The sequence below is a fragment of the Ursus americanus genome, chromosome 7 (assembly GCF_024610735.1).
Source record: "Ursus americanus isolate L20-20 chromosome 7, mUrsAme1.1.p, whole genome shotgun sequence".
Classification (NCBI taxonomy): domain Eukaryota; kingdom Metazoa; phylum Chordata; class Mammalia; order Carnivora; family Ursidae; genus Ursus; species Ursus americanus.
Genome location: NC_142133.1, coordinates 48,772,098 through 48,786,116, shown reverse-complemented (window position 1 = coordinate 48,786,116; position 14,019 = coordinate 48,772,098). Strand labels below are relative to the sequence as shown.

At 38.4% G+C, this 14,019-nt stretch overlaps 1 protein-coding gene across 2 annotated transcripts in view; it reads right to left on the bottom strand.

The window, feature by feature from the left end:
* RMND5A (required for meiotic nuclear division 5 homolog A) overlaps window positions 1-14,019 on the bottom strand; it is a 62,761-nt gene that overhangs the window by 20,124 nt on the left and 28,618 nt on the right. For both annotated transcript variants that reach the window (XM_045808877.2, XM_045808878.2), the window contains exons 3-4: window positions 5,339-5,473; window positions 3,092-3,192 (exon numbers count right to left, since the gene is read on the bottom strand). In XM_045808877.2, coding sequence (XP_045664833.1) covers window positions 3,092-3,192; window positions 5,339-5,473 — 236 coding nt within the window. The remainder of the gene's footprint in view (window positions 1-3,091; window positions 3,193-5,338; window positions 5,474-14,019) is intronic.

Genomic DNA, 14,019 nt, shown 5'->3' with positions numbered 1-14,019 from the left:
TCTCCTGAAGATAGCACTTTCAAAGTGTCAGTAACTGGCACATACCTACAAGGACAGTTTCTATTCTTCTAGTATTTCTCCATCTCTTTGTATTAAGTTACTATTATTCTCTCGCTGACACGAGTTACTTTTGGCTTTACCTCTATCTACCCACATGAAGGAGAGGGTCATGTCTGTTCAAAGTTCTCCTTCAAACTATTCCACCATTTACTGAAGTATGGAATAAGCTATCTAAGTAAGTACCACGTTAGGTGCCAAGAAGAACTTAAAAAATAGATAAAGCAATCTGGATGAGAAGAAAAATCTGTACACAAACTCAGAAATATAAGGGGCAGGAACAAAAGAGTAGGCTGTGTCCTAACTAGATCTGTGTATATAATTAGCTGTTTTGCCACTTCTCTCTGTCATAGCACCATTCTTTTCTGCCTTCTTTCCATTGTTCATTATTTGTAAATGATAGCTAATGCTCTCCAAAGCTCCTTCCATGGCTTCTATTCATACTAATTTCTGTGGTTGGCCTCTGCCCCCTCAACTGCCTCGCCTGCCTGGAGGACTGGCTGCAGCCCCTCATGGGGGTTCCAGGACACTGCCTCCCAGCAGGTGCAAACAGAAGCTGCCACATGACCGAAAGATACTCTCTGCCTTGTACCTGAACCACAATTCTCCAAACTCATGTCCCATATTTTTCAACTTTTACTACAAGCTGAATGAAGTAAATTCTCTGCACCTTGCACACAAAGGATGCTGAGGAAATACCTGCTTTGTATCTACCAGTAATAGGCAAGAACTGGAAAAGTCTGAGTTGCTGTAACAGACATCTCTATTAAACTACCATTTCAAAATTTCTGTTCTGTAGAACTCAATTTTGTGGGTTTTAGTGTTTTGCGGGGATGGGGAAAAGAACAAGGACTCTTTGATCAAATATACATGGAAACAAGAGTTTGGCAAAGTTAAATGAGTTTCTTTAGGATTGTTGATGGCCCCTGGAATGTGCTAAAGTGAGTCTCTTGAAGAAGCGTATTTCGGGGGACATCACGTGAAGCGTTTCTCATGTGACCTTTTGACTCAATATCCTTTTCTTCCACAAAGCACTTCCAGGCCGTGATTCCTCCTCTATAAAACGAGTACTTATTTCATAGGGTTATTTATGAGGATTTAATAAGTTAATACACATAAAATGCTAAGAACAATGCTAGGTATATAATAAGCACTCAAGAAGAGTTAACTATAATTGCCGCTACATTCCCCTATGCTGATACTATTTAATATGGCAATATTCCCAGAAGAGTGAAGTTTTGAAAAAAATTTTCACTGTGTAGTAATTTCCACTGTTACTACCAAGTGGACAGAATGAACCCTCCCTTTGCCTGAGAAGCACTGTTTGAGGCTCCAAATAACGGAAAACATTTATAGAAAAAATTGATATATATGATATAGTTATCAGTAAGAAACATCTTACAGAAAAAGCACAAAGTGAAAAGGGTGTTATAAATTTTCTTCATTCCTAAAGGAAAAAGCCTTGAGCACTTTGAGAGCGGAGGGGATCTAACCGCTCACCAGTCTCTGGCACACAGTAAGCACTCAATAAAGTCTGATGAGAAGCCTGAGAAATTAATGGATTACTATTACCTTGAACAGCTCAAATATTATTTCCAAATCACTATAAAACAACTGGGAAACCCATTCATTTCTCTGTTTAGGCCCCCTCATTCTTCTCTATAGACGTTTAATCACGTAGGTGAAATACGAAAGTAGACAGAACAGTGGTTGCCATATTCTGTTTAAGAGCGATCAGTGGTACTTGGCAGAATTTAATCTCCCAACTGTGTCAAAATCTAACATCTGCTTAAAAAAAAAAAAAAAAAAATTAAAAAAACTGTAAAGGTAATGTGCACCATACACAATAGTACTATTTGACGTCTTTTAAAGATACAGTACCTACCTACCTCATAATTATAATTTATACAGGAATTTATCATTCATAAACTTACACAGGAATCTCTCTCCACATGTTCATCTGAGCTAGTTTCAGAACTCTGAAAATTTTTTAAGACCTGATAAATGATCAGAAACAAAACTATGAAGAATTAAATGGGTTAAAGGAAGAAAAACTGGTGCATTTTACAAGAATCTTCCCAGTTATTTTTTTTCTGAAAACAATGATCTCAAATACTTCCAATTTTAAAATACCAGAATTCTATGGCTAGAACCTCACACCCGTACCACTGCTTCTATCATCTAGGTTCTTTCCTTTATTTTATGGGCTTTTCTTTTTTAAACCTGGTAATCCTCACATTAAAAAATTCTCAGACAGGAGTCAGCAAATTATGGCCAAGGTCCAAATATGGCTTGCTGTCCATTCTGTACACCAGATGGCCAAGATGGGTTTTTTGCTTGCTTGGTTTTTTACATTTTTAAAGATTTTTAAAATAAATTGAAGAAGAATATGCGACAGAGACCTTATGTGGCTTGCAAAACCTAAAATATTTACTCTGGCCCTTTACAAAAAACTTTGCTGATCCTGCTCTAGGGTATTATTCATCACAGCTTACTCAGTAATTCAAGGTAATTTGTATCAAAGACAAGTTCACAGTGAATCATTACATTTTACAGTGATAATTAGCACAGAACTCCTTCATAACAATATCTGCAGTCTTCATGCACACCATTTAGTTCCAATAATCAATTAAGTTGGCTTTTTTTAGAATGCTAGCACAGAACCCCACACAACAGTATGGAAGTTCCAATATCAAACTCAGACCACCCAAACAATAGTACTTCAGTTATAATGCTAGTCTAAAGTAGTGGAATAGCTTGGATATAGGAAATCCTTTTTCCCTCTTGCGAATTCAGATCAATTGATAAGCAAAGAAAGCTCAAACCATTTTCTCCTATTTGTACACCCCCCATTCTTACTTAGTTAAAAGAAAGAAAATAATTCTTCCTTGCTTTCTCTGAAGTCTACCCCAGGTGAGATGTATAGATATATGTATATATATAGATATGAAAATCTTAAATGTGCTTTCTACTTAGGTTTCCTTATAGAGAGCTCTCCCCAAGTATTCAAAAGAAAACAAACACAGAAACTTACTCCAGAGCAGGTCTCAGAACTCTGACTTTTAATGCTTCTAAAATTCGATTTAACTCCACAAATGGTTCTTTCTGACTTGGGTCTACAGAAAGACCAGATTCCTGAAAAAAAAAAAAAAGAACAAACTTTTGTTAGCAGTAATCAGGTAAAGAGATATGGTAAAAACATATTCTAAATTATAAAATATGGGGCAAGCCATTAAAAATAATTTTTTAACATGTATTTATATGGTACAGACTGATGACTGAGCCCTACTATCATTCTTTCCAATAGTAGTAGAATTCCTATGTATTCCATACAGAGCCGAGTACATACAGTTATGTATGGCATAAAGCTGGGTATGACTTTGTAAGACATAAGTTCTGGCCAGTGAAACATAACATGTACTCTTTGCTGGAACACCAAAAGCTGCAGCTAGAGTTCTGGCTGTTATCCTGGACCACAGGACAAGGGACACCTTAGAAACAGCAGAGCTACAAAAAGACTAGGTCCCTAAAACCCTCATGGAGCACAGCTCCTATATATGCTGTGGATGGCTTACCAACTTCTATTTCTGTGCAAGAGAAAAAAACTTCATTTTTTTTAAAAGCCACTGGTATTTTGGGTCTTATGTTACTTATAAATAAGCTTAATCCTAAATGACACAACTCCCTTTAGGAAATTTATATGGTCACACACAAAATTCCCATAAGGTACAGGGAAAAACCTCAGTTACTATTTTTCTCTATTGTTTAAAATAGAAGGGGTGAATGGCTGGTTCAGTAGGTAGAGTATACAATTCTTGATCTTGGGGTTTTGAGTTTGAGACCCACATTGGGTGTAGAGATTACCAAAAAATAAAATCTTTAAAAAAAATACAATACAATAAAATAGAAAAGGCTTAGAGATTTGGTTTACAGACTGGCTTTACACTATTTAATCTTTGTAGTCCTTCATTTTTCTAAACAGAAAATACAGGGGCGCCCGGGTGGCACAGCGGTTAAGTGTCTGCCTTCGGCTCAGGGCGTGATCCCGGCGTGATGGGATCGAGCCCCACATCAGGCTCCTCCGCTATGAGCCTGCTTCTTCCTCTCCCACTCCCCCTGCTTGTGTTCCCTCTCTCGCTGGCTGTCTCTATCTCTGTCAAATAAACAAATAAAATCTTTAAAAATATATATATATATAATAGCACATGGTGGCTTAGAACAGAGTTTGAAGACGTGAATTTGGGACTGAATCCTAGTTTCTTCACTAAGGAACCTGTATGGCCTCGGGCAAGCCACTTCTCCAGACCTCAGCTTCCTTAGCTGTAGAATGGAAGCAATTTCTACCTCACAGGATTGCGGTGAGGAATAAAGGCAGGGGGTTGGCTTGTGGACTCAATACATGGCAGCTGCCACCATTACGATTAGGTGATACTGATACTGGTAAACTATTCTGAGATCCCTAAGCTCATGTCTACTAGCAATAAAAGACAAAAGCTGCTCACCAAAAGTAAATTTTAGCTTTAAACTCATTTGATAAACAAAACGCTACAAGTTGTGCCAGATTCTTCTTCTCTGCTATCCTACCTTCCCTTTTAAAAGAGGAAATGGAGATAGCAGCACTTTTGACCCCTTGGTTGATGACCTGGGACCAATGTGATGGGGAAGGGATAAGGAAAAAACAACTCAATAAGAAGTTCTAGGACTGTAGTTTTCACACACACACAAAAAATCTCCTAGTAAAATGAGGCCAGCCCTGACACTTAAAATATTAAAAATCCATCAAAAAGAACGATTTCTCAACATTTGCTGCAACATGGACGGCACTGGAGAAGATAATGCTAAGTGAAATAAGTCAAGCAGAGAAAGACAATTATCATATGGTTTCTCTCATCTATGGAACGTAAGAACTAGGAAGATCGGTAGGAGAAGAAAGAGATAAAGGGGGGTAATCAGAAGGGGGAATGAAGCATGAGAGACTGTGGACTCTGAGAAACAAACTGAGGGCTTCAGAGGGGAGGGGGTGGGGGAATGGGATGGACTGGTGATGGGTAGTGAGGAGGGCACGTGTTGCATGGAGCACTGGGTGTTATACACAACTAATGAAGCATCGAACTTTACATCAAAAACCAGGGACGTACTATATGGTGACTAACATAATACAATAAAAAAAATATTAAAGATCTATCCACGGACAGAAGAAGGTTCAAAAACTCCAAGGAGCCCTCTCGTTTCTGTTTCATCTCCTCACACACCGGCACACTGTTAGCAGGCACACTGTTACCTGGCAGAGCTCTTCAGCTACATCCAGCATTCCTTGTCGGAAGAAGTGCTCCACCATCACCTCATTGAGAAGCCTCTGACTGTCCGCCTGCCAGCAGCCATCTATTCCCACACTGCTGATGTCAGAATCAAAATTCTGGAAAAAAGAAAACAAATCGTGAATTGACTAGGATTTTTCACTTTACATGATTTTCACCCCACCTAACAGAAAGAGTGTCCTTCGTTTCATTCAAATATCCATAGTAAGGATCCAATTCAAATCAACTGCAGCCTATGAAAGAAAGTCGTTTCTCACTGCTCCTGCTCCTTCCTAAAACTTGTCACTCTCATTGACTGATTACTGCTAGAAGAGAAATAAGTACATTTTCAAGAGGGTATTTTGGGAAAATACATACATTCAATAATTTCTGTGAATAAACTGATTTCTACGCAATATAGCATTTTCAGGTGTACAGTGCTACCTATAAAAACATATTCAAAGCAGCACTGTCTAAATTGGAAAAAAGAGAAAACCCATATGCCCAACATAGAATTAATCATGGCACAGCCCAACAACTGCTGTGCCAAGGTAGGGGTTGGGAGAATGGCCAGGTAATTAAGAGAGCAGGCTCTGAGGCCAATCTACCTGGGTCTGAATCCTGGTTCTTTTACTAGCTGTGTGATCTTGGCCCAATCAGTCAAGGTCTTTGAGCCTTAGCGTCCTTATCTTACATGGAGAAAATAACAGTACCTTTCTATTATGGGCTGCATCTTCTTACAATTCCCACGTTGAAGTCCTAATTCCTAGCACCTCATTAAATTAAGATGATGTCATTATGGTGGGCCCTAATCCAACAGGGCTGATATCTTTATAAAAAGAGGAAATTAGGACACAGGTAAATAGAGAGGAAAGACCCATGTGTTATGGACTGAATGTCTGTGTGTAACCAGTCCCCACCCCTCCCAAATTCGTACATTGAAGCCCTGACCACCAATGTGGCTGTATCTGGGGACGGTCTGTGAGGAGGAGATAAAGGTTTAATGAAGTCATAAAGGTGGGGCCCTAATCCGATAGCGCTGGTGCTCTTATAAGACAAGGGGAAAACACCAAAGTGTTCTCTGTCTCTCCACCCTGTGAGGACACAGTGAGAAGGCAGTCATCTATAAGCCAGGAAGGAGGCTGTCTGCCCTCAATAGGAAATGAATTGGCCAGCACCTTGATCCTGGACTTCCCAGTCTCCAGAACTGTGAGAAAAATAAGCTTCTGTTGTTTAAACAGCCTAGTCTGTGGTATTTTGTTTTGGCAGTTCAAACAGACTAAGACACCACGTGAAGACCAGGAGAAGACGGCTATCTACCAGCCAAGAAGACAAGCCTCAGAAGAAACCAACCCTGCCAGCACTAGGATCTTGAACTTCTCGTCTCCAGAAATGTGGAAAAATAAAGGTCTGTTTAAGCCACCCAGTCTGTAGCATTTTGTCGTAGCAGCCCTCGCAAATTAATATACTCCCTTTTGGTTAAATGAAAAGGTAGTTGCTACTATTCTAGTACTACTATTCATAATGAAAAAGTGAGGTTCATTACTATGTATCTACTAACATGGAAAAATGGCCATTACACTTGAGTGAAAAAAGCAAGTTTTACAAAATTATGACCCCGTTTTTGTTTTTTAAAAAAGGAATACTTGCAAATGCTTAGGAAAAAATCCAAAAGAATTAAGTATTAGCAGAGATTATCACTTTTAAAAAAACTTTTAGTTTATTATAAAAGAATATTTGCTCCACACAAAGAGCAAATATTCCTTTTATAATAAACAAAAAGATTTTTTTAAAGCACATGTTAAGAGTTCCAATTCTGGATAAGACCATGTAAGCACATTCCACCCTGTCCACTGAATGCAGATATAAAATCAGGACAGAATGAAGGCAGCAGCCATTTGAGGACACTAAAAGGTTAACTATAGATCTTCCTCCACTGATGACGGGGTTACATCCTGATAAACCCATCATAAGTTGAAAATAATGTAAACTGAAAATGCATTTAATACACCTAATCTACCAAACATCATAGCTTAGCCAAGCCTATCTTAAACATGCTCAGAATGCTTACATTAGCCTACAGTTGGGCAAAATCACCTACCACCAAGCCTATTTTATAACAAAGTACTGAATATCTCATGTAATTTATTCAATACTGTAATGAAAGTGAAAACCAGAACGGTGATCCGAGTATAAAACGGCTGTGAGTGTATTGGTTGTTTACCCTCGTGATCGCGTGGCTGACCGGGAGCTGCAGCTCACTGCCGCTGCCCAGCATTCACAAGAGTAACATACTGCATAGCATTGCCAGCCCTGGAAAAGATCAAAACTCAAAATTCCAAGTAGAGTTTCTACCAAATGCATATCACTTTCACACCACCATGAAGTAAAAAAACTGTAAGTCGAATCATTCTGTGTTGGGAACCATCTATAGTAGTAAGTGGATTGGGAAGAGGCTCACAGAACTAGTGGTGAGTTTACTACTTTTCTCCCTCCAAAACCTCTCAGCCCAGATACAATACAGCCAAAACACAGAACCAGGTACCCAGAATGTGGACACAGAGTTCCAGGAGAAGCCCTCTAGTACTCGCATGAGAAACAGGAATGGGTTTCTCCTACCACCCAGAGAGGAAGGGAAATCACATGTTTCCCCCCCCCCCTCCATTTTCTTGCACCTCTAGCTCAAGGCAGTCTGATGGTACATTAGTTTTCTATTGCAACTTAAATCAACACAATTTTATTATCTCACAGCTTGACAGATCAGAAGTCCAACAGACTCACACATTTTCTCTGCTCCAGGTCCCACAAAGTTAAAATCAAGATATCAGTGACCTAGGCTCTTATCTGGAGAATACAAGATCTGCTTCCAGGCTCGTTCAGGTTGTTGCAGAACGCAGTTCCATGCAGTTTTAAGATCAGGGTCCTTGTTTCCTAACTGGCTGTAGGGGTTGTTCTCAGCTTCTAGAAGCCACTCACATTCCCTAGCTCATGGCCCCCTCTATCTTCAAAAGCCAACAACAGAGGTGACATCCCTCACACTTTGAATCTGCTTTTTCTCTTTCTACCAACCTCTCCTGCTTTTAAGAGCTCTTGTAAATTATACCTGGCTCACCTAGATAATCTCCCTATTTTAAGGTCAACTGCTTAGTAACCTTAATTATACCTACAAAGTCCTTTCACAGCAGTGCCTAGATAAATATCTGAATAACCAGGGATCAAGAATCTTGGGAGGATAGCTTTAGAATTCTGCCTACTACAGCAGGCAATCCAAAACTCTGGCAGAGGGGGTCCTTTCTCTTCAATCAGAGGAGCTGTGGTCCCAAGAAGGGGTGAAAACCTCTACTGCATCTTTGCTTTCTGTCCTTCCACCACCTAGCCCCAGATACAGGCATAGTCATAGTAAATGTACAGAAGAGTAGGGTAAACAAAGCCCCAGCTTTCTGGCCAAATGACCAAAAAGGTGGCCCCCGAGAACCATGAACTCCCAGTGAGATCACAGAGAGGGAAGAATTCAGAAAACTGACCCCTTAAAGTTAAAGTTGTTTATGAACTCCTGGGCTCACTCTCCAGTTGCACATACATAGGCTGACCCTAAGCAACATACCAGACTTTAAAAACTGAACTAGGGACAGAACTAGATTCCAGGTCCCAGCATGGCCACTGGTTGGCACACAAATAAGACCTATCTGAATAGCTCTGACATTGAAACCACAACTCAGAGAAGACTGAACAACTTGCAGCCTGAACTCAACCAGGCTGGTTGTCTGCTAAAACGGAAACATCAACATTCTCCATAGAATTTAAACAAGACCCACAGTCTTGTAACATAATAGAGTTGACCATTGAACAACATGGGTTTGAACTGCACAGATCCACTTACACATGAATTTTTTTTCTAATAATTACACTACAGTACTATACATATATTTTCTTTTCTGTATGATTTCTTAATAACATTTTCTTTTCTCTAGCTTACTGTAAGAATATATATAGAACATATACGAAATATGTGTTTATCAACTCTTTACGTTATCAGTAGGGCTTCCACCCAACAGTAAGTAGTTAAGTTTTGGGGGAGTCAAAAGTTATATGCAGATTTTCAACTGTGCAGGGTGTTGTTCCAGGGTCAACTGTATTAAAAATGTCCAGGATACAATTCAAAATCATCTGGCATACAAAGAACCAAGAAAATCTAAACTCACATGGAAATAAATGGTTCAACAGACATCAATGCCAAGATGACAAAGATACTGAAATCATCAAAGACTTTCGATATAAAGTTATAAAACTGCTTTATAAAAGAAGAGCAAACACTTTCAAATAAAAGAAAGTCTTAGCAAAGAAACAGAAGACACAGTAATCAAAATAAAAAACTCATTGAATGAACTCAGTATCAGAATGGAGGTGACAACACAAAAAGTCAGTGAAGATCAACAGAAATTATCTAATCTAAACAACAATAAAAAAGACTGGAAAAAAATGAACAGAGCCTCAGAGACCTGTGGGACAAGACATCTAACATGCACATCATCCGAGGACCAGGAGAAGAGAGAGTAATGTAGAAAAAATATTTAAAGAATATTTCCCAAACTTAGCAAAAGACATAAGCCTAGAGATTCAAGAAGCTCAGCAAAGTCATAAAAGGATAAACTCAAAGAAATCCACACCCAGACACCTCACAATCAAACTGCTGAAATCTAAAGACAAAGAAAAAAAATCTTCAAAGTGGCTAGAGAAAAGTGATGCATTGCTTACGGAATTCTCCAAGGAAAGCACAGAGGCTAAAAAGAAGTGACTCAACATTTTTCAAGTACTAAAAGAAAAGAATGGTCATCCCAGAATTTTATGTCAAGTAAAAATATCCTGTGCAAATGAAGATGAAATAAAAAATTCTCAAATGAAGGAAAGCTGAATATGTTGCCAGAAGACCTGCTCTAAAAGAACTGTTGTAGTAAATTCTTCAGATAGAAAGGAAATGATACCAGAAGTAAAAGCTGAACATCAAGAGTGAAGAAAGAACAAGTCTTCCTTGTGGTCTAAAAGCTTTCCCTAACCAGATACCACCTCACACTTGTCAGAATGGCTAAAATTAACACAGGAAATAAAAGGTGTTGGCAAGGACCTGGAGAAACGGGAACCCTCTTACAATGCTGGTGGGAATGCAAACTGGTGCAGCCACTCTGGAGAAGAGTTTGGAGGTTTCTCAAAAAAAAGTTAAAAACAGAACTACCCTACAATCCAGCAATTGTACTACTAGGTATCTACCCTAAGGATACAAAAATACAGATTCAAAGGGATACATGCACCCTGATGTTTATAGTAGCATTATCAACAACAGCCGAACTATGGAGAGAGCCCAACTGTCCATAACTGATGAATGGATAAAGATGTGGTATATATACACAATAGAATATTACTCAGCCACCAAAAAGAATGAAATCTTGCCATTTGCAACAACATGGATGGAGCTAGACTGTATTATGCTTAGTGAAATACGTCAGTCAGAAAAAGACAAATACCATATGATCTCACTCATATGTGGACTTTAAGAAAGAAAACAGATGAACATACGGGAAGGGGGAAAAGAAAAAAAGGAGAGAGGGAGACAAGTCATAAGTGACTCTTAATGACAGAGAACAAAGTGACAGTTGATGGAGGTGAGTGGGGGATGGGCTAGATAGGTGATGGGTATTAACAAGGGCACTTGTGATGAGCATTGGGTGTTGTATGTAAGTGATGAATCACTGAATTCTACTCAAGAAGTCAATAATGCACACTACATGATAACTAATAAAATTTAAATAAAATAAAAAATAAAATAAAATAAAAGCTTTCCGTAACCAATTTTACTTTCACTCCCTAAATCTTTCATAGGCATTACCCCCAATAAACTTCTTGCATTTTTTTAAGCACATAAATTTACTTAGACAAGATCATTTAGATTTAACTGAAATTAAAATCCTAGGCAATCACCGCTTAACTCAGACCAAGAAACACAGGATTACTTTATAGCACATACAAGAACAGTCAGAAACTGCTAAGCACCCACCATTTACAATTACCACAATGCAGGAGAGTTCTCCTCTCCAAAATTGAGCACATTTTTCTTTAAAGGGCTATCTACCCTATTTCTGGATGCCAATTCAGTAGCCTAAAACAAAAAACATATATTAAGACTCGGAATTACTCTAAAACCAAAAATGAACAAGCAAAATTACGGTCAGAATCTTAATTTTTACTTACTTGCTTTTTATAGACCTCTTTCTTGGTCTAGGACTTAACCTAAAGAACATTAATAATACAAAGTACCTAAATGCTAAAGCAATAGCTTCCACACACATACTAAGGCTGTCCCTAGCACTGAAGAAAAAGCTACCACTGCTTGCAATAAGGCTAATTTCAAATCAGTTTATCAGATTCTGCCTGTTAAGAGATGACTTTGTAACAGTTCACCAATGCTTTTGAGTAGATTATTATATCTTTACACCATCTATGACCACTAGAGCGCTGAAGTGGAGATCGTGCTACTCTTTTTCTCTTCCAGACTAGAGCAGAGGCCATAAGGGTGACTGATGTCATAGATACTGTCCCATATTTTCTGCCCCAGACAAATGGCCATTCAAATGAATAAAGGAATGGGTATCTGAAGATGACACAAGTTATAACAAACTCCAGAATCTGCCTGTACTTCTCTAAATGTCTACATGTACCCTATAAGCAAGAATCATCGAGACTACGTAAGAAAGATTCTTCACTGACCTAGCAACCTCATTCAATCCAAACATAGCCTTCAGATTTCTATTTATTCATTTAGTAATTATTCTCCAATCCCATAACCCCCAACACATTTATAAGGTGTCTGTTCTGCAGGAAATAAATGAAACAACTTTGGAAGACACAATGGTCACCTCAAAGGACAGACCATGTTAAAAGAGACTATTTTATTTGGCAGTATAGATTAAGCCCAAATTTTAATAGCTACCATCAGCTAATAACTGCTCAAGAAAAGAATTCCTTCAAATTTCCCTTAATAGACATAAAAAAGTTAATGCTGACCATGTAAGACTTTAATATTTAAACAAATTTAAGCAATTTTACTATGCTCCTTACGTATCTTTATTTCCGTAAGGTATACCCTGGTCACAGCTATATGGGTAAGAAAAAAATCAAACACCCTTACACTCAGGATATCTTTACTACATTCAAATTCTATAACTTATTCAATAGTCTTGGAAAATATAACTAAACATGAATAAGCAATGCATTAGATGAAATTTTCTGAGCTCCCTTATACCCTCCTGACTTTCCAGTTTAAACTATCAAGGTAGAAAAATAAACTTACTTTCACAGCTTATTTTCTGCTCACATGTAGTAAAAATTAAAGTTAAAATTGTATAAAGAGGTTGAGGAAATGTAGCATAGTGTTAGAACTCCTTTTGTTATAACTGTATGTTCTTACTGTTGCATCAGTGCTAGAATCAGTTCCAGCTTCTGTTGCTAGGTGACCAAACTCGTTTGCATGGCTGCAGGAAATCAGTAGCATTGCAAACAAGCCAAGAAGTGGCTAATAAAAAGAAATATCTCTTATTAGTACTTCTGTTATACTATACTTCTTCCTTTTACATTTTTAAAGAAAAAACTCGAAAAGATGTTCTTAAATGTGAAAGCAGGATTCAAACAAGAATCAAAAGCAAAAAAGCACACATTCAAGGGTGTGTCTGCCTGGCAAGGATGTTATGGCTTAGAAAGAAATTCAAGGATACATTAATTCATATACTATCTCATGTATGTATTTTCAGTGCTATTCACATTTTTGATGATTTTAAGTTTGAAAATCTGGAAGCTGAGGGGTGCCTGGGTGGCTCAGCTGGTTAAGTGTCTGACTCTTGGTTTCGGCTCAGGTCGTAATCTCAGAGTCATGAGATCAAGCCCCGCATCCGTCTGTGCTCAGTGTGGAGTCTACGTGAGATTCTCCGCCTCTCCCATCTCCCGTGCCCATGCACCTGCTCTCTCTCTCTCTCTCTCTCAAATAAACAAATAAATAAAACCTTTTAAAATACATATATAAATAAACAATTACATAAGTAAAATCTGGAAGCTGAGACAGAGGAGGAGTAAATAACTTTAATAAAACATTATGAAACTATGAAATCTAAACAGAGCATCCTATCTCCTTGGCCACATAATGAACATGCTTACAAACTGGTTAGACTTTGAGGACTGGCTTTGATTGTTCACCATCCAAAACCAATACATTTCTGAAATACAGTTTATGAAATTATAATTTTATTTTTTTATGTTTTATTTTTTTAAGATTTTATTTATTTATTCGACAGAGATAGAGACAGCCAGCGAGAGAAGGAACACAAGCAGGGGGAGTGGTAGAGAAAGAAGCAGGCTCATAGCAGAAGAGCCTGACGTGGGGCTCGATCCCATATCGCCGGGATCATGCCCTGAGCCGAAGGCAGACGCTTAACCGCTGTGCCACCCAGGCGCCCCTATAATTTTTTTTAAAGTAGGCTCTATGCTCAGCAACCTTAAGATCAAGACAGGAGCTGAGATCAAGAGTCAGATGCTTAACTGACCGAGCCAGTGAGGCACCCCTGAAATTACAATTACTGAGCACAGACAACAGTAACGATACATGATAAAACTCAGTGTTTGT